This window comes from Thunnus thynnus, chromosome 18 (genome assembly GCF_963924715.1).
Source record: "Thunnus thynnus chromosome 18, fThuThy2.1, whole genome shotgun sequence".
Lineage (NCBI taxonomy): Eukaryota > Metazoa > Chordata > Actinopteri > Scombriformes > Scombridae > Thunnus > Thunnus thynnus.
In genome coordinates this window covers 197,737-217,500 of record NC_089534.1, presented here as the reverse complement: position 1 = coordinate 217,500, position 19,764 = coordinate 197,737, and the positions used below count along the sequence as shown (strand labels likewise).

Below are 19,764 nucleotides of genomic sequence, written 5' to 3'. Positions count from 1 at the left end.
TGTACTGCACATTTACTGACTCACTGTAGTCTGTACTGCACATTTACTGACACACTAGTCTGTACTGCACATTTACTGACACACTAGTCTGTACTGCACATTTACTGACACACTAGTCTGTACTGTACATTTACTGACACACTAGTCTACTGTACATTTACTGACACACAACTTCCTGTTAACCTTTTCCTCTGATCCGCTAATATTCACCGTCACTTTCCTGCCTCTCGCTCTTTCCCACTCGCTACGCAAACATGTTACACGCTGCCGTATTACTTAGAGTTACGCTACCAAGAGTTTCCATGGTAACGACACAGACGTTGACTCACACTCAAACGCTGTTGATTTCTGAGTGAATGGATATTTAGTGTTTTTTTGGCATTAAAAAATTTTTTGGCCTGGCGGGGTTCTTGTTGTAATAATTGTAGGAGAAACACTGATTCAATAAACGTTCAGTAAACGCTCAGTAAACGTTCAGTAAACGTTGAGTACAGTTGGACCCAGCAGTCTCCATTAGGTTGGGCGAGTTCAAAGTTGTGGAAATAAAGGGGGTGTTTTGAATACACCCGCCTTGTTTTCACAGGTAATTTTTTAATCTGTCCCTCCCGCTGCAGGAAATAATAAATTAATCCTGGAAAGTTACTGAAGCACTTTTCTCCTTATGAAAGTAACACGGAGATTAGTCGACCAATGAGAATTTGGTCAGACGAGAGCATATCGACCAACCAATCGACCAGTTGACTACAGCCCTAAAGAAAATAACATAAATGAATAAATAAAAACAACAAGAGAATGGCAGAATATATACATATATATATATATATATATATATATATATATATATATACACACACACACACACATATATATATATATGTGTGTGTGTGTGTGTGTATATATATATATATATATATATATATATATACACACACACACATATATATATATGTGTGTGTGTGTATATATATATATATATACACACACACATCACTGTAACATTCAGTGATGTTTCCTCAGTTTGCTGCATGTTTGTCTCCTGATAGAATCTGTTGCTTTTTACTGTCGTCTAACTTTGTAAAGTTTGGAATTAACATATAAATTTCTTAGTTTTCCGCTCTGATGTTATTATATTTGTCACATTTTAAGAGAAAGTGCATCTCTGTCTGTATGGCTGACTGTGATTATATTATATGTTATGTTTATGGTTTAGTGTCAGAGAGGCATCTTTTGTTAGTTTAATAATTTGGTTGACTGTGATTGGTGGTTGGAGAGCAGTGCTGGTCTGAGGTTGAGCAGTATTGATTATTGATCAGTAAGTCTCAGGACCAGCTGACATCTCTCTCTCTCTCTCTCTCTCTCTCTCTCTCTCTCTCTCTCTCTCTGTCTCTCTCTCTCTCTCTCTCTCTCTCTGTCTCTCTCTCTCTCTCTCTCTCTCTCTCTCTCTGTCTCTCTCTCTCTCTCTCTCTCTCTCTCTTCTCTCTCTCTCTCTCTGTCTCTCTCTCTCTCTCTCTCAGCCGGACTCTCACTCGACCCCCTCTAACAGCTCTAACCCCAGCAGCCCCCCCAGCCCCAACTCACCCCACCGCAGTCAGCTGACCCTGGACAGCATGGACACGGAGCCCTGAGGCCCCGCCCACCGCCCTGAGGCCAGCAGGCCCATGAACCAATCAGGCTGCAGACTGTGTTTTAGATTTTACTTTGATTTTATTATGGCGGGGTGAGTCTGAGCTTCCTGCTGCTTTTATTTTTGTGGATTTAACCTGCTGGGAAGCCCCGCCCCCTGGTTTTAAGCCCGTGCTGTTGCTAGGAAATGCTGCTGATGGCTGCTGTGTATTTGACCTTTGACCTGTGGGACCACGCTGCTGCTGTCAATCACCTCTTCTTCTTCTCTTTATTAAAATCCTTTCCTGTTTAACGTCGGAGCTTCAGCGGGGTGTTAGCCGCAGACGGGACGTCTCACTCTGATGAAAAAACACTGTATTCATTTGAAAGTTTTGTTAAAGTTGCACATCGTTGTTGTTGTAGCAGAAAAAAAACCTTTGATTTTGTGTCAGTGATCCTTCCTGTTGCACCACGCCCCCCTGCCCCGCCCCCTGACCTCTGACCTCACAGATCAGGTGAGCGGGGGGCGGTCCTGAACACTACTGCTTTGTTTCTTCCAAAATCACAAGTTAACGAATCTTTGTAACGACGACAAACAGAAACAATAAAAGAATCTGATGAAAGTCTGAGTGTCTGTCTCTGTCACAACACCTGAACTCACCTGAACTCACCTGAACACACCTGAACACACCTGAACACACCTGAACACACCTGAACTCACCTGAACACACCTGAACTCACCTGAACTCACCTGAACACACCTGAACACACCTGAACTCACCTGAACACACCTGAACTCACCTGAACTCACCTGAACTCACCTGAACTCACCTGAACACACCTGAACTCACCTGAACTCACCTGAACTCACCTGAACTCACCTGAACTCACCTGAACACACCTGAACTCACCTGCACAGCTGATTGTTTTCCTCTGACAGCTGATGTTGTGGAACGCGTTGCCTGTGACATCATCAGTGATGTCAGAGGTGTTGTGTTATTCAGTTTCTAGGTCAGTCGTCAGGCAGCGCATCAATGATTCATTGAGCCCTGGGTTTGGTCTGGCAGGTTAATTAATTATTAATGAGGGGGCGTGGCCTCTGCTTGTTTACACACAGCAGTCAGCCAGTCAGAGCGTCCGTCTGAGAGCAGGGAGACAGCAGAGCCAATCAGAGCAGAGCACAAATCAGGTCAGATTTCCTGTGAAGAAGAAATAACACAAAGACCCCCTTACTGTTTGTGAGGCTTTCAACCACGTCCTGTGTTTTCTTCTTTGCTTTCAGTTTGTAAACCAAAGAAATACGAACAGACAGGTTGTAGTTCACCAGTATGTACTGTACTATAGTGCACATACGGTTCTATGGTATATATTATATATGTATATATAATATATATATTATATATGTTTAAACACTTAACATGATTTTCTATCAGTGGATTTCTGAACTGATGGTTGAGAGGAAAGTCGACGTGCTGAACGTGTTTCTGAAAGGTGTTCAGATCTGCTTCCTGTGATGGTGGTTTTAACAGGATCTGACACGACGCTCAATGGTTTATTTCTAATCAAAGACCGACGAGCACTCGTATGAATGATGTGAAAATATTATGTCAGACAGGTAAACACACCTGAGAGCAGCTGATCCACACAGAAGAAACTGTCACATACGACAGTAAATAAAACATAAATCACAGTTTATATAATAATATTATAATACATATTAACTCTTTATGTGACAAACAATAAAAGAAACTATTTTCCTCTGGAAGTAAAAACATGTTCAGGTGAAAAACATGAAGTGAGAGATGAAAGTTTCAGGAAGTTTTTCATTTCTGTGAATTAAACACATTTCATGTCTCAGATTTAAGTTTTAACGTCTGAATCTCAGATGTTTCTTCTTCATGTCACACCTGGTGTCACTTCCTGTGTCTGCAACTGATTCTTTAGTGTCTCACACTTAAAAACCACAAAGTCTGTAAAGACATTTTCTATCAGTTTCTTTTTAACTTACAAATAAAAACATATTAAAGCATAAAAAGGGTAAAAACAACATAGATGCCAGCAGTGCTTCAGGTAGCGACATGCTAACATCAGCTAAAGCTAAATGTTCTGAATGTTCTTTAGATTTAATCTGTTTTTTCCACATATTGAATTAAATCAAACATTAGCTAAATGCTCCTGCTAAAGCTAACTAGCTTAGCATTGACTTGTTCTGGTTAAACATTTAATTTATTATTGAAAACCTGCAAGTTCTGTTTCAGCATCTTGATTTATTGTCGGCTGAATTCTCAGATATTAAACTTCATATCGACATAAACAGATATTGATCGATGATCGATAGAAGATTCAGACGAGAAACACAAACAGACCATAAACTAAATGATTCGACTGAACTGATGAAACACATCAGTTCTGCTGTTCATATTGATATTGACAACAAATTTAGAGTAATCAGCATTTCATGTCACCTGCTGTTGGAAATAAATAAATCAATAATAAGTTCAGCAGATAAGTTACACAAACTTCTGCAGGTTTTTACGTGAAGCATCTAAATGTTACAGAATGTTTTTATGGAGGGAACGAAGCTGCTGTCTGATGGACACGAATGAGACGAGATTTACAGCAACTGCAGAATAACATCAGGAGATCTGAGAACGAAGCGTCGACGTAACACTAACATTTATCCTACTGGACCTGAAGAAGGTATTATTATTATCACTATTATTATTATTATCATTATTATTATTATTATTATCATCACTATTATTATTATTTATTTTTTATTTGTTACTATTATTATCATTATTATTATTATTATCATTATTATTATTATTATTTTGCAGCCTGCTGGAAATGTGGTGCTGCTGCTCACTGGTTCAGTCTGGATGAAGATTCACTGTTAATGAGATGTTTTCTGAACCCAGACGGCTGCTCTGATTGGACGGCAGGACGGAGACGCTCCTCCTCAACTGTGAGAGATATGCTGCTTTGATTTTATTATGATTTGTTTTATCATTTTTTTAATTTTAATTATTTTTAATTATTTGTCTTCTTGTTGATAGCTTTATATGCAGGTGGACGTCATCTGTTGAATGACGTTTATATTGTGAAATAAAAATTGCAAGTCATAAAAATAAGAGAATAAGTACATTTCAAATAAAACTGAGACAGTGAAGTGAAGTTGAGCAGATGTGTGTTCAGGTACATGTTGTCCACACAGCAGGAAACAGATCAGCAGAACGGGAGGATTGCAGGTCGGATGTGGTTTTAGTGGTTTGAGTTGCTGCGATACAGAATAACATGCTGCTCAACTGCAGAAAACACGACACTGACTTTTCCTGAACTGACACATAATACACAGAAACTGAAATATTTCGACTTTTATTTATTTTGTGCAGCTGATTTTATTATATAAAGGCTGTTCTGAGTTAAATATGATCAGTTTTAATTAAAAAATGTTTTTGCTTTTTCACATTGAATGAAGTCATTGTGGCTGTTTTAGATGAAATCAGTGTGACTGAATGTTTTCTCTCCAGAAAGTGAACTTCATTAATAATTAATCACCCATTACACTTCAGTTTTTAGTATAATGTCCTGATGAAGCTGTTTCACGAAGGAAACTTTCTGTCTGGTTTTATTCTTGTTGACGTTGCATCGACAGAGACTCGCTGCGGTTTCAGAGTTTGAATACAAAGCAAAACAAACCTGAGTGTCATCGTGAGAAACATCCAAACTACCAGAAATACATCACAGCCGCAGCTCCGTCTGCCTCCACCACGGAACTATTCAATACACAATCTCTCCTCATACACGAACTACAGAACTACTGACACGAACCACAGGACTACTGACACGAACCAGAGGACTACTGACACGAACTACAGGACTACTGACACGAACTACAGAACTACTGACACGAACCAGAGGACTACTGACACGAACTACAGGACTACTGACACGAACTACAGAACTACTGACACGAACTACAGAACTACTGACACGAACTACAGAACTACTGACACGAACCAGAGGACTACTGACACGAACTACAGGACTACTGACACGAACTACAGGACTACTGACACGAACTACAGGACTACTGACACGAACCAGAGGACTACTGACACGAACTACAGGACTACTGACACGAACCAGAGGACTACTGACACGAACTACAGGACTACTGACACGAACTACAGGACTACTGACACGAACCAGAGGACTACTGACACGAACTACAGGACTACTGACACGAACTACAGGACTACTGACATGAACTACAGGACTACTGACACGAACTACAGGACTACTGACACGAACCAGAGGACTACTGACACGAACTACAGGACTACTGACATGAACTACAGGACTACTGACACGAACCAGAGGACTACTGACACGAACTACAGGACTACTGACATGAACTACAGGACTACTGACACGAACTAGAGGACTACTGACATGAACTACAGGACTACTGACACGAACTACAGGACTACTGACATGAACCGATATGTCCTTTAACTCCCACATAAATCAAATCTCAAGGACTGCCTTTTTTCACTTACGTAATATCACAAAAATCACATCCTGTCCCTAAAAGATGCAGAAAAACTAGTTCATGCATTTGTTACTTCTAGGCTGGATTATTGCAATTCCTTATTATCAGGCTGCCCTAACAAGTCTCTAAAGACTCTCCAGCTGGTCCAGAATGCAGCTGCACGTGTTCTGACTAAAACTAGAAAAAGAGACCACATTTCTCCCATTTTAGCTTCGCTGCATTGGCTTCCTGTAAAATCTAGAATAGAATTTAAAATCCTTCTCCTAACTTACAAAGCCCTTAATGGTCAGACACCATCATATCTTGAAGAGCTCATAGTACCGTATTATCCCACTAGAACACTGCGCTCCCAGTATGCAGCTTACTGGTGGTCCCTACAGTCTTTAAAAGTAGAATGGGAGGCAGAGCCTTCAGCTATCAGGCTCCTCTTCTATGGAACCATCTTCCAGATTGGGTCCGGGGTGCAGACACCCTCTCTATGTTTAAGAGTAGGCTTAAAACTTTCCTTTTTGATAAAGCTTATAGTTAGGGCCGACCAGGCTCGCCTTGGATCAGCCCTTAGTTATGCTGCTATAGGCCTAGACTGCTGGGGGACTTCCCATGATGCACTGAGCTCCTCTCTCCTCCTCCTCCTCTCCATCTGTATGCATTCATGTAACATCAATGCATGTCACTAACTTTGCTTCTTTCCCGGAGTTTTTTGTGCTTTCTCATCTCACAGGAACCCCTGGGTTCTGGGCCGAGCCTTCGCGGTCCTTCACAGTCCTGATGGCATCCTTCCCTGGCTGTTGCTGCTTGTGCTTGTTGTTGTTGTTGTGATTATTGCTCTCCTGTCCCCCCCCCCCCCCCCCCCCCCCCCTTTCCCTCTCTCTTTCTCTCTCTCAACCCAACCGGTCAAAGCAGATGGCCGCCCACCAAGAGCCGGGTTCTGCTTGAGGTTTCTACCCGTTAAAGGGGAGTTTTTCCTTACCGCTGTCGCCAAGTGCTGCTCATGGGGGAATTGTTGGGTCTCTGTAAATTAAAGAGTACGATCTTGACCTGCTCTATGTGAAAAGTGCCTTGAGATGACTTTCGTTGTGATATGGCGCTATATAAATAAAAATGGATTGATTGATTGATTGAACTACAGGACTACTGACACAAACTACAGGACTACTGACACGAACCAGAGGACTACTGACACGAACTACAGGACTACTGACATGAACTACAGGACTACTGACACGAACTACAGGACTACTGACACGAACCAGAGGACTACTGACATGAACTACAGGACTACTGACACGAACTACAGGACTACTGACATGAACTACAGGACTACTGACACGAACCAGAGGACTACTGACATGAACTACAGGACTACTGACACGAACCAGAGGACTACTGACACGAACCAGAGGACTACTGACACGAACTACAGGACTACTGACATGAACTACAGAACTACTGACATGAACCAGAGGACTACTGACACGAACCAGAGGACTACTGACACGAACTACAGGACTACTGACACGAACCAGAGGACTACTGACATGAACTACAGGACTACTGACACAAACTACAGGACTACTGACACGAACCAGAAGACTACCGACGTGAACCAGAAGACTACCGACATGAACCAGAGGACAACCGACGTGAACCAGAAGACTACCGACGTGAACCAGAGGACTACCGACGTGAACCAGAGGACTACCGACGTGAACCAGAGGACAACCGACGTGAACCAGAAGACTACCGACGTGAACCAGAGGACTACCGACGTGAACCAGAGGACTACCGACGTGAACAAGAGGACTACTCTGCCCTGCTGGATATAGTTACATGGAAGAAGCCTGCAGGTCTGGTGGTTTAACAATCACACTCCAGGCTGAACTGAAACTGTCTCCCTGCCAGTGGTGGATCTTTCTTCTCTAACATGTAAACCACGTTACTCCATGACAATGTTCTCATCTACAAACCAAACTCATCTCTCCTCCCTGAGATCCACGACCTCCTGACCTCAGTCTGCTCCATGTCAACCAACATCGTCATTGTTGGTGATATAAACATACATGTTGACATTTTGCAGTAGAGTTGCTGAGTGTCTTTGCCTGAAGCAGCGCGTTGATGTCACTACTCACAGCAGAGGACACACTGACCTGGTCGCCACTGACTCCGCCCCCGTCAGTAACCTACAGGTGTATGATCTGAATGTGACGTTCCTGTCACACCAAACTAAACCAAGCATCAGATGTGTTTTCAGAGCTGGAAAAGTATTGATGCAGCCTCATCTCACCTTTGATGGCATCACGCCCCCCTTTTTCTCCTCAGGCAGTAATCTGAGTGTTTGACCCTCAGCTGACTTCTGATGATCATAAAACATCTGCAAACTCTGATCCTGGGGCCCCAGTACTAAGCTCCTCACCATGGAGCCCCGGTACTAAGCTCCTGACCATGGAGCCCCGGTACTAAGCTCCTGACCATGGAGCCCCGGTACTAACCTCCTGACCATGGGGCCCCCAGTACTAAACTCCTCACCATGGGGCCCCGGTACTAAGCTCCTGACCATGGGGCCCCGGTACTAAGCTCCTGACCATGGAGCCCCCAGTACTAAGCTCCTGACCATGGGGCCCCCAGTACTAAACTCCTCACCATGGGGCCCCGGTACTAAGCTCCTGACCATGGGGCCCCGGTACTAAGCTCCTGACCATGGAGCCCCGGTACTAAGCTCCTGACCATGGGGCCCCCAGTACTAAACTCCTCACCATGGGGCCCCCAGTACTAACCTCCTGACCATGGGGCCCCCAGTACTAAGCTCCTGACCATGGAGCCCCGGTACTAAGCTCCTGACCATGGGGCCCCCAGTACTAAGCTCCTGACCATGGAGCCCCGGTACTAAGCTCCTGACCATGGGGCCCCCAGTACTAAACTCCTCACCATGGGGCCCCCAGTACTAACCTCCTGACCATGGGGCCCCAGTACTAAGCTCCTCACCATGGGGCCCCTTGCTGACCTCTGCTGACCTCTGACCTGCCTCAAGTGACATCTCATGTGAAACAGGAAGTGGCGGCTACTGCAGCTGAAAGAGGAAACACTGGTTCGTGTTTTAATATTTAAACTTTCTTTCCCGTTTCTCACATTTGATCAGCTGATCAGTGATCAATAACAGTATTAGTTTGATTTGGTTTATAAAATGTTTAAATGTCTCATTTTGTCTGAAGTCAGAAATATTCAGATATATATAGAAATGATAAATATATATTATACAGAAAGTGATGACAAAGTGTTTTATTGATTATTGAGTCATTATTGATCAGTCCTTCACTTTTAATGAACAGATGATTAACTCCTTAAAACTGCATTGATGTGAATAATTATGATGTCATCATGAGGAAATAAAACTTTAATTAATTTAAATGTTTGTTTCTTTTCTTGTTGTTTTGAATGTGATAAATGTGTTTGAGTTTTCTTCTTCTCTGTCTTTGTTCCTGCGTTATCGTCCACATCACTGAGCATCAAATCTGCAGCATGAATAATAAATGTGCTTCAGTCTGACCCACATCCTCTCACCTGATTCTGTTGCCATGGTAACCAGCAGCCATCTGACAGGAAACTAGAAGCTCAATCAACAGGAAGTCACACTGTATGTTTATTTATATAAGTCCTCCAGACTATCGTCAGGAACAATCAACAGCATGTTTTTACATCACAGTGTTTAAAAACAAGAAGCGCGAAACAGTTTAAACATTTGCAGTTTGTTTGTTGTTTGTTTTTTTGAGCCTGAAGGTGTCCCCACAGACCACAGAGTTCTCGATCTCCAATGTCGTGACCCTTCAGCAGGGACCAGTCTGTCAGGTCCCCGGCGGTTTCCCTGGACGTCCGTCCTCACCCGCTGGGTGTCTCTGGCTGTCGGCGGGCAGCTCGGAGGAGTTCCTGGTGGGCTGGATCTTGTTCTGGCTGCTGTTGGACGGCGGTCTCAGGTGAGCCCGGTCACAGAGGCGTGCAAGGCCTCGCCGCAGCTCTTTGCGGATGTTGTCGCTGGACAGCACGTAGAGGACGGGGTTGACGGCGCTGTTGACGGTGGACAGTCCGAGCGAGATGGTGTAGGGCGTGTACATGCTGGTCTCCCCCTGACAGCTGTCCTCCAGCTGGGGGAAGTGGAAGTTGAAAGCACGGACCAGCAGGATCAGGTGATACGGGGCGAAGCAGACTAGGAACAGCAGCACCACCGCCACCGCCAGCCAGCGCACACGCTCCTTCTGCTCCTGCCGCAACCCCGTGCTGCGCTGCACGCCAGCCAGGATGCCACGGTTGGTCGCCACCAACAGAAGCAGCGGGATCAGGAAGCCCACCACAAAGCGGGCGTAGTAGAAGCCCGTCACCGTGGCGCTGCTCTGGCTCGGCTCAAAGCAGCGGTGATGGCCGTGCCCGGCAGCGTCACCCTCCCGCATGGTGAAGACGGGGACGTGACCGATGGCAACCACCAGCACAATGCTGATGGCGATGCCGGCGGCCAACCGCTGCCTGCGCAGCCCACGGGACTCCACGCTGTATACAACAGCCATATAGCGGTCGCAAGAAACACAGCACAACAGGAAGATGCTGATGTACATGTTGTTGAAGAAGATGTAGCCCGTCAGTTTGCAGGCGGCCGAGCTCCACGGCCATCGGTGATCATTGCTGACGTAATATGCCCACAGCGGCAGCGTGCCCAGGTAGGTGAGATCACACAGCGACAAGCTCCATAGGTACACGCCCAGCACGTTCTTCCTGCGCACCTGCAGCCAGGTGAGGTAGACGGTCAGCAGGTTGGCGGGCAGACCAACAGCCAGCACCACACTGTACAGCAGCACCAACGGCAGGCGGCCATCATCGTACGGCAGCTCGCACCCCATTTGAGTCCCGTTATTGCTCCCGTTAGTGCTCGGAGCAACCGTCTCTGTCACTGCGTGCATGATGTCAGCAACCTCAGTGCATCAGGAGGGAGATGACCAATCAGAGCTAACCTAAGTGCATCAGGAGGGAGGCAACAAATCAGAGCCAACCTCAGTGTGTCAGCAGGGAGACGACCAATCAGAGCCAACCTCAGTGTGTCAGCAGGGAGACGACCAATCAGAGCCAACCTCAGTGTGTCAGCAGGGAGACGACCAATCAGAGCCAACCTCAGTGTGTCTGCAGAGAACAAAGACAAAGGTAAAACAACAACAGAAGCAACAAAAGACACATAAAAGGTTCTATCAGACCTTGACTTTACATTACCATCTCTACGTTATTGTTTCTATGTTATTGTTTCTACGTTATTGTTTCTATGTTACTGTTTCTATGTTACTGTCTCTACATTATTTACGTTATTGTTTCTACGTTATTGTTTCTACGTTACTGTTTCAACATTACCGTCTCTACGTTACCGTTTCTATGTTACTGTTTCTACGTTATTGTTTCAACATTACCGTCTCTACGTTACCGTTTCTACGTTACCGTCTCTACGTTATTGTTTCAACATTACCGTCTCTACGTTACCGTTTCTACGTTACTGTTTCTACGTTATTGTTTCTATGTTACTGTTTCTATGTTACTGTCTCTACATTATTTACGTTATTGTTTCTACGTTATTGTTTCTACGTTACTGTTTCAACATTACCGTCTCTACGTTACCGTTTCTACGTTACCGTCTCTACGTTATTGTTTCAACATTACCGTCTCTACGTTACCGTTTCTACGTTACTGTTTCTACGTTATTGTTTCAACGTTACTGTCTCTACGTTACTGTTTCTACGTTACTGTTTCTACGTTACTGTCTCTACGTTATTGTTTCTACGTTATTGTTTCAACGATACCGTCTCTACGTTATTGTTTCTACGTTACTGTTTCAATGTTACCGTCTCTACGTTATTTACGTTATTGTTTCTACGTTATTGTCTCTACGTTATTGTTTCAACGTTACCGTCTCTACATTATTTATGTTATTGTTTCTACGTTACTGTTTCTACGTTACTGTTTCAACGTTACCGTCTCTACATTATTTACGTTATTGTTTCTACGTTATTGTCTCTACGTTATTGTTTCAACATTACCGTCTCTACGTCATTGTTTCTACGTTACTGTCTTTACGTTATTGTCTTTACGTCATTGTTTCTACGTTACTGTCTCTATGTTATTGTTTCTACGTTACTGTCTTTACGTTACTGTCTCTACGTTATTGTTTCTACGTTACTGTCTCTATGTTATTGTCTTTACGTTATCGTCTCTACGTTATTGTTTCTACGTTACTGTTTCTACGTTATTGTTTCAACGTTACCGTCTCTACGTTATTGTCTATACGTTACTGTTTCAACGTTACTGTTTCTACGTTATTGTTTCAACGTTACCGTTTCTACGTTATTGTCTCTACGTTATTGTTTCTACGTTACTGTTTCTACGTTATTGTTTCAACATTACCATCTCTACGTTACTGTTTCTATGTTATTGTCTCTACGTTATTGTTTCTACGTTACCGTCTCTACGTTATTGTCTTTACGTTATCGTCTCTACGTTATTGTTTCAACGTTACCGTCTCTACGTTATTGTTTCTACGTTATTGTCTCTACGTTATTGTTTCTACGTTACTGTTTCTACGTTATTGTCTCTACGTTATTGTTTCTATGTTACTGTTTCTACGTTATTGTTTCAACGTTACCGTCTCTACGTTACTGTTTCTACGTTATTGTCTCTACGTTATTGTTTCTACGTTACTGTCTTTACATTATTGTCTTGACGATACTGTCTCTACGTTATTGTTTCTATGTTATTGTTTCTACGTTACCGTCTCTACGTTATTGTCTTTACGTTATCGTCTCTACGTTATCGTCTCTATGTTATTGTTTCAACGTTACCATCTATACATTATTGTTTCTACGTTACTGTCTCTACGTTACCGTCTCTATGTTATTGTCTTTACGTTATCGTCTCTACGTTACGGTCTCTACGTTATTGTCTTTACGTTATCGTCTCTACGTTACCGTCTCTACGTTATTGTCTTTACGTTATCGTCTCTACGTTATCGTCTCTATGTTATTGTTTCAACGTTACCATCTATACATTATTGTTTCTACGTTACTGTCTCTACGTTATTGTCTCTACGTTATTGTCTCTATGTTATCGTCTCTACGTTATTGTTTCTGTTATTGTTTCTATGTTACCGTCTCTACGTTATTGTCTTTACGTTATCGTCTCTACGTTATTGTTTCTACGTTATCGTCTCTACGTTATTGTTTCAGCGTTACTGTCTCTACGTTATTGTTTCTACGTTACTGTCTCTACGTTATTGTTTCAACGTTACTGTCTCTATGTTATTGTCTTTACGTTATCGTCTCTACGTTATTGTTTCTACGTTACTGTTTCTACGTTATTGTTTCAACGTTACCGTCTCTACGTTATTGTCTATACGTTACTGTTTCTACGTTATTGTTTCTACGTTACTGTTTCTAGGTTATTGTTTCAACGTTACCGTTTCTACGTTATTGTCTCTACGTTATTGTTTCTACGTTACTGTTTCTACGTTATTGTTTCAACGTTACCGTCTCTACGTTACTGTTTCTATGTTATTGTCTCTACGTTATTGTTTCTACGTTACCGTCTCTACGTTATTGTCTTTACGTCATTGTTTCTACGTTACTGTTTCTACGTTATTGTTTCTACGTTACCGTCTTTACGTTATCGTCTCTACGTTATTGTTTCAACATTGCCGTCTCTACGTTATTGTCTCTACGTTATTGTTTCTACGTTACTGTTTCTAGGTTATTGTTTCAACGTTACCGTTTCTACGTTATTGTCTCTACGTTATTGTTTCTACGTTACTGTTTCTACGTTATTGTTTCAACGTTACCGTCTCTACGTTACCGTTTCTATGTTATTGTCTCTACGTTATTGTTTCTACGTTACTGTCTCTACGTTATTGTTTCTGTTATTGTCTCTACGTTACCGTCTCTACGTTATTGTCTTTACGTTATCGTCTCTACGTTATTGTTTCTACGTTATTGTCTCTACGTTATCGTCTCTATGTTATTGTCTTTACGTTATCGTCTCTACGTTATCGTCTCTATGTTATTGTTTCAACGTTACCATCTATACATTATTGTTTCTACGTTACTGTCTCTACGTTATTGTCTTTACGTTATCGTCTCTACGTTATTGTTTCAACGTTACAGTCTCTACGTTATTGTTTCTACGTTATTGTCTCTACGTTATTGTTTCTACGTTACTGTTTCTACGTTATTGTCTCTACGTTATTGTTTCTATGTTACTGTTTCTACGTTATTGTTTCAACGTTACCGTCTCTACGTTATTGTTTCTACGTTATTGTTTCTACGTTATTGTCTCTACGTTATTGTCTCTACGTTATTGTTTCTACGTTACTGTTTCTACGTTATTGTTTCTATGTTACTGTTTCTACGTTATTGTCTCTACGTTATTGTTTCTACGTTACTGTCTTTACATTATTGTCTTGACGATACTGTCTCTACGTTATTGTTTCTATGTTATTGTTTCTACGTTACCGTCTCTACGTTATTGTCTTTACGTTATCGTCTCTACGTTATCGTCTCTATGTTATTGTTTCAACGTTACCATCTATACATTATTGTTTCTACGTTACTGTCTCTACGTTATTGTCTCTACGATATTGTCTTTACGTTATCGTCTCTATGTTATCGTCTCTACGTTATTGTTTCTACGTTATCGTCTCTACGTTATTGTTTCTACGTTACTGTCTTTACGTTATTGTCTTTACGTCATTGTTTCTACGTTATCGTCTCTACATTATTGTTTCAACTTTACCGTCTCTACGTCATTGTTTCTACGTTACCGTCTCTACGTTATTGTTTCGACGTTACTGTCTCTACGTTATTGTCTTTACGTTATCGTCTCTACGTTATTGTTTCTACGTTACTGTCTCTACGTTATTGTTTCTGTTATTGTTTCAACGTTACCGTCTCTACGTTATTGTTTCTACGTTACTGTCTCTACGTTATTGTTTCTGTTATTGTTTCTATGTTACCGTCTCTACGTTATTGTCTTTACGTTATCGTCTCTACGTTATTGTCTTTACGTTATCGTCTCTACGTTATTGTTTCTACGTTACTGTCTTTACGTCATTGTTTCTACGTTACCGTCTCTACGTTATTGTTTCGACGTTACTGTCTCTACGTTACCGTTTCTACGTTATTGTCTTTACGTTATCGTCTCTACGTTATTGTTTCTGTTATTGTTTCAACGTTACTGTCTCTACGTTATTGTTTCGACGTTACGGTCTCTACGTTACTGTCTTTACGTTATCGTCTCTATGTCATTGTTTCTACGTTACTGTCTCTACGTTATTGTTTCTGTTATTGTTTCAACGTTACCGTCTCTACGTTATTGTTTCTACGTTACTGTCTCTACGTTATTGTTTCTGTTATTGTTTCTATGTTACTGTCTCTACGTTATTGTCTTTACGTTATCGTCTCTACGTTATTGTCTTTACGTTATCGTCTCTACGTTATTGTTTCTACGTTACTGTCTCTACGTTATTGTTTCTGTTATTGTTTCTATGTTACCGTCTCTACGTTATTGTCTTTACGTTATCGTCTCTACGTTATTGTCTTTACGTTATCGTCTCTACGTTATTGTTTCTACGTTACTGTCTCTACGTTATTGTTTCTGTTATTGTTTCTATGTTACCGTCTCTACGTTATTGTCTTTACGTTATCGTCTCTACGTTATTGTCTTTACGTTATCGTCTCTACGTTATTGTTTCTACGTTACTGTCTTTACGTCATTGTTTCTACGTTACCGTCTCTACGTTATTGTTTCGACGTTACTGTCTCTACGTTACCGTTTCTGAGTTATTGTCTTTACGTTATCGTCTCTACGTTATTGTTTCTACGTTACTGTCTCTACGTTACCGTTTCTACGTTATTGTCTTTACGTTATCGTCTCTACGTTATTGTTTCTGTTATTGTTTCAACGTTACTGTCTCTACGTTATTGTCTTTACGTTACTGTCTCTACGTTATTGTTTCTACGTTACTGTCTCTACGTTATTGTTTCTACGTTACTGTCTCTACGTTATTGTCTTTACGTTACTGTCTCTACGTTATTGTTTCTACGTTACTGTCTCTACGTTATTGTTTCTGTTATTGTTTCTATGTTACCGTCTCTACGTTATTGTCTTAATGTTATCGTCTCTACGTTATTGTTTCTACGTTACTGTCTCTACGTTATTGTCTTTACGTTATCATTTCTATTATCGTCTTTACATTTAGCAAATTGACATTTAGGTCCATTTAGTATCTTTTCTGGAGCTTTCTATCACATGATAGAGATCCTAACTTATCAAGGTAACAGATGCAGGATTTTCATCTTTACTGAGCACTTGAGTGACATTTCATATCTAAATATCTGCAGAAGAAAAACATCTGATGTGATCAAAAGCTCCTGAACAAATACTAAATGGACTTTGAGGTGAGATTGTGTTCAAGAATGAACTCAAATGTTTAACAAGGTTTTCATGTTTTCATGTAGAGAAGGTGACACAAGCGAAGAAGCGCTTTGACTTGAGGCTCGTTTGAGAGATGAATGAGTTAAATTAGTCTGACATCAGCTGATTTATGTTCCGCTTCTATGACAGTAAACCGTCCGCAGCCTGTTGGGAATTTCTGTGGGAACTGAGTCGAGTCTTTACTTTCTCTCTCACGGGAAAACCCCGTCACAATAAGAGTGTTTCACTTCTGTAATCTGGAAACCTCGTATGACCTCACTAACTGTGACCTTTCACACCTTGCTGCTGCCGTTATGTCTGAAATGAGTTTGTCTGATGCGTCATTTGTTAGTGTGTTAATTAGTTAGTTTATTGGTTTATTAGTTCATTAGTTAGTTAATTAGTTAGTTAATTAGTTTACTTATTAGTTTATTATTTAGTAAATTAGTTAGTTTATTGTTTTATTTACTTCTGTTTGGCTCCTGCAGAGTTTTCAGAGCAGATGTTTTATACTTTGACCTTCATCGCTGCTGTTTTCTGGAACAAACGAGTCATTTCAGTTACCTGAATGACTGAACTCACTGTGTGATTAATTTTATTTCATATTTTATGTATTTAAATAAAAAAACAGTTATTGTGTCAGTAAGAACTCTGTTAAATAAAGGTTTGCATTTGTATAGTTGAACATTAATTATTAAATTAATTAATTAAATTTCTTTTTCATCTCTGCGCTCTGATTGGTTGTTCAAACTTTGACCTCATTCTGTTTCATTTAAGATCAATAATTTAATTTCAGCTCATCCAGTTTAACGGTCAGCTGTCAATCAGAGTGTCGCTGACTGCAGCGTCCAATCACGTGCGAGTGCTGGAGGTGGGCGGGGCATAACTTTAATAATTAATTGTTGACCTCGTTTTCTGAAAAATGAATAAATTATGATTTAAAACTTCTGACTGATAAAAACAAAACAGTTTATTTTGTTTATTCTGACTGAATTATATATAAATATCATAAACATGATTACATCATCAATAAATCTGATATACTGGATGTTATTTATGAAAACAGTATTTATGATTTCTGATATTATAGAAATATTACAGTATTGATCCTTCTGTGATTCACATCGTTTCATGTGAATATTATATTTATTATATTTATTTAAAACAGAAAGTGTTTGTTCTGACGTCATTAAAGGATCATTACAAAGGTCATAATATGACACAAACATTATACAAGTATTATATATATAATATATAATATATATAATATATAATATATATATATAACCGCGTTGTTGTAATAGAATATTACAGTAATATCATCGTGTTGCTATAGAGACAGAATAAATGTATTGATCTGAATATTACAGACTTAATAACAAAGTAAATTAAATATTTTTATTACAGGAGCATTGAAGTATAAATATATTAATAAATATATTAATAATATTACATGTTTATGCTGCAGGTTATAGAACATGTCTCATATTATATTTAATAGCTAATAACGAAGTTATGAATGTTGCGTCACTGAGTGTCTTTAATGCGCCGTATCAATATAATCAATATTATTATGATTATTATTATTATTATTATGATTATCAGACACTCTCAGGCTGCAGAGGGTTTACAGTAATCATACATATCTATTGACGATCAATAACTCTCTGATCTTTCATATCTGACATCATCAATAAGCTGCACGTGTTTCTTTGTTTTTATTTTACAGTTTGTGAGAAACATGAACTTTATTATTATTGATCATAAACGTCCAATAAGACAAAGATTCTTTTTCACGGATCAATAAACTGTTACTGAGCGATTAATGATCACTTTCACTATCAATATATTTTATTAAATATATTTTATATTATTATTTAATTATAACACGTGACTTCCTGACGTTTATCTACAACATTGACGTGATTATAAACTAATATTAGATCAATAAATCTGTTATTGATAGTAAAACTCACCTCGAGCCTCGAGTACCGTCCGTCTGCCTCCTCGTGCTCTCTGACTCTGATCGCAGCTACGAGAGGTCACGTGACCGCGTCATTTATTCATTACTGCATCATCAATTATTGATCCGCCCCCTGATCAAATATGAAACATGATTCACAAACACACACAAACTAAAAGATCAATAATCAATAATAATAATCAATAATCACATCGATCAATCAGCCGCAACTGAACGCGCCGCGTGACGTCACATCAACTCAAGACGGAAAATTCAAACAGAAACATAAAAACCTCCTCCTGCTCCTCCTGCTCCTCCTCCTGCTCCTGCTCTACCTCCTCCTCCTGCTCCTCTACCTCCTCCTGCTCCTCCTGCTCTACCTCCTCCTGCTCCTCTACCTCCTCCTGCTCCTCCTGCTCCTCCTGCTCCTGCTCTACCTCCTCCTCCTGCTCCTGCTCTACCTCCTCCTCCTGCTCCTCTACCTCCTCCTGCTCCTCCTGCTCTACCTCCTCCTGCTCCTCTACCTCCTCCTGCTCCTCCTGCTCCTCCTCCTGCTCCTGCTCTACCTCCTCCTCCTGCTCCTCTACCTCCTCCTGCTCCTCCTGCTCTACCTCCTCCTGCTCCTCTACCTCCTCCTGCTCCTCCTGCTCCTGCTCTACCTCCTCCTCCTGCTCCTGCTCCTCCTCCTGCTCCTCCTCCTGCTCCTGCTCCTCCTCCTGCTCCTGCTCTACCTCCTCCTCCTGCTCCTCTACCTCCTCCTGCTCCTCCTGCTCCTCCTGCTCTACCTCCTCCTCCTGCTCCTCCTCTACCTCCTCCTCCTGCTCCTGCTCTACCTCCTCCTGCTCCTCTACCTCCTCCTGCTCCTCCTGCTCCTCCTCTACCTCCTCCTCCTGCTCCTCCTCTACCTCCTCCTCCTGCTCCTGCTCTACCTCCTCCTGCTCCTCCTCCTGCTCCTCTACCTCCTCCTGCTCCTCCTGCTCCTCCTCTACCTCCTCCTCCTGCTCCTCCTCTACCTCCTCCTCCTGCTCCTGCTCTACCTCCTCCTGCTCCTCCTCCTGCTCCTCTACCTCCTCCTGCTCCTCCTCCTGCTCCTCCTCCTCTACCTCCTCCTGCTCCACCTCCTCCTCCTGCTCCTGCTCTACCTCCTCCTCCTGCTCCT

The 19,764-nt window shown here is 41.5% G+C and overlaps 2 protein-coding genes across 2 annotated transcripts in view; one reads left to right on the top strand and one right to left on the bottom strand.

Moving 5' to 3' along the window:
• cdc42bpb (CDC42 binding protein kinase beta (DMPK-like)) overlaps positions 1 to 2,225 on the top strand; it is a 49,246-nt gene extending 47,021 nt beyond the window's left edge. Inside the window, 1 exon segment of the mRNA XM_067572748.1 lies at positions 1,515 to 2,225. Within this exon segment, the coding sequence (XP_067428849.1) occupies positions 1,515 to 1,625 (111 nt within the window). The 3' untranslated portion in view covers positions 1,626 to 2,225.
• Positions 2,226 to 9,768: 7,543 nt separating this feature from the next.
• On the bottom strand, positions 9,769 to 18,911 carry gpr132b (G protein-coupled receptor 132b). Its single transcript, XM_067572826.1, has 2 exons — positions 18,619 to 18,911; positions 9,769 to 11,320 (listed from the first exon to the last, which is right to left on the bottom strand). The coding sequence occupies exon 2, from the start codon at positions 11,101 to 11,103 to the stop codon at positions 10,000 to 10,002; it is 1,104 nt and encodes a 367-aa protein (XP_067428927.1). The 5' UTR covers positions 11,104 to 11,320; positions 18,619 to 18,911; the 3' UTR covers positions 9,769 to 9,999.
• Positions 18,912 to 19,764: the final 853 nt, after the last annotated feature.

Coding starts and splice junctions, on each gene's coding strand:
- gpr132b (XM_067572826.1), bottom strand. CDS start 11,103: ATGCACGCAGTGACAGAGACGGTTGCTCCGAGCACTAACGGGAGCAAT.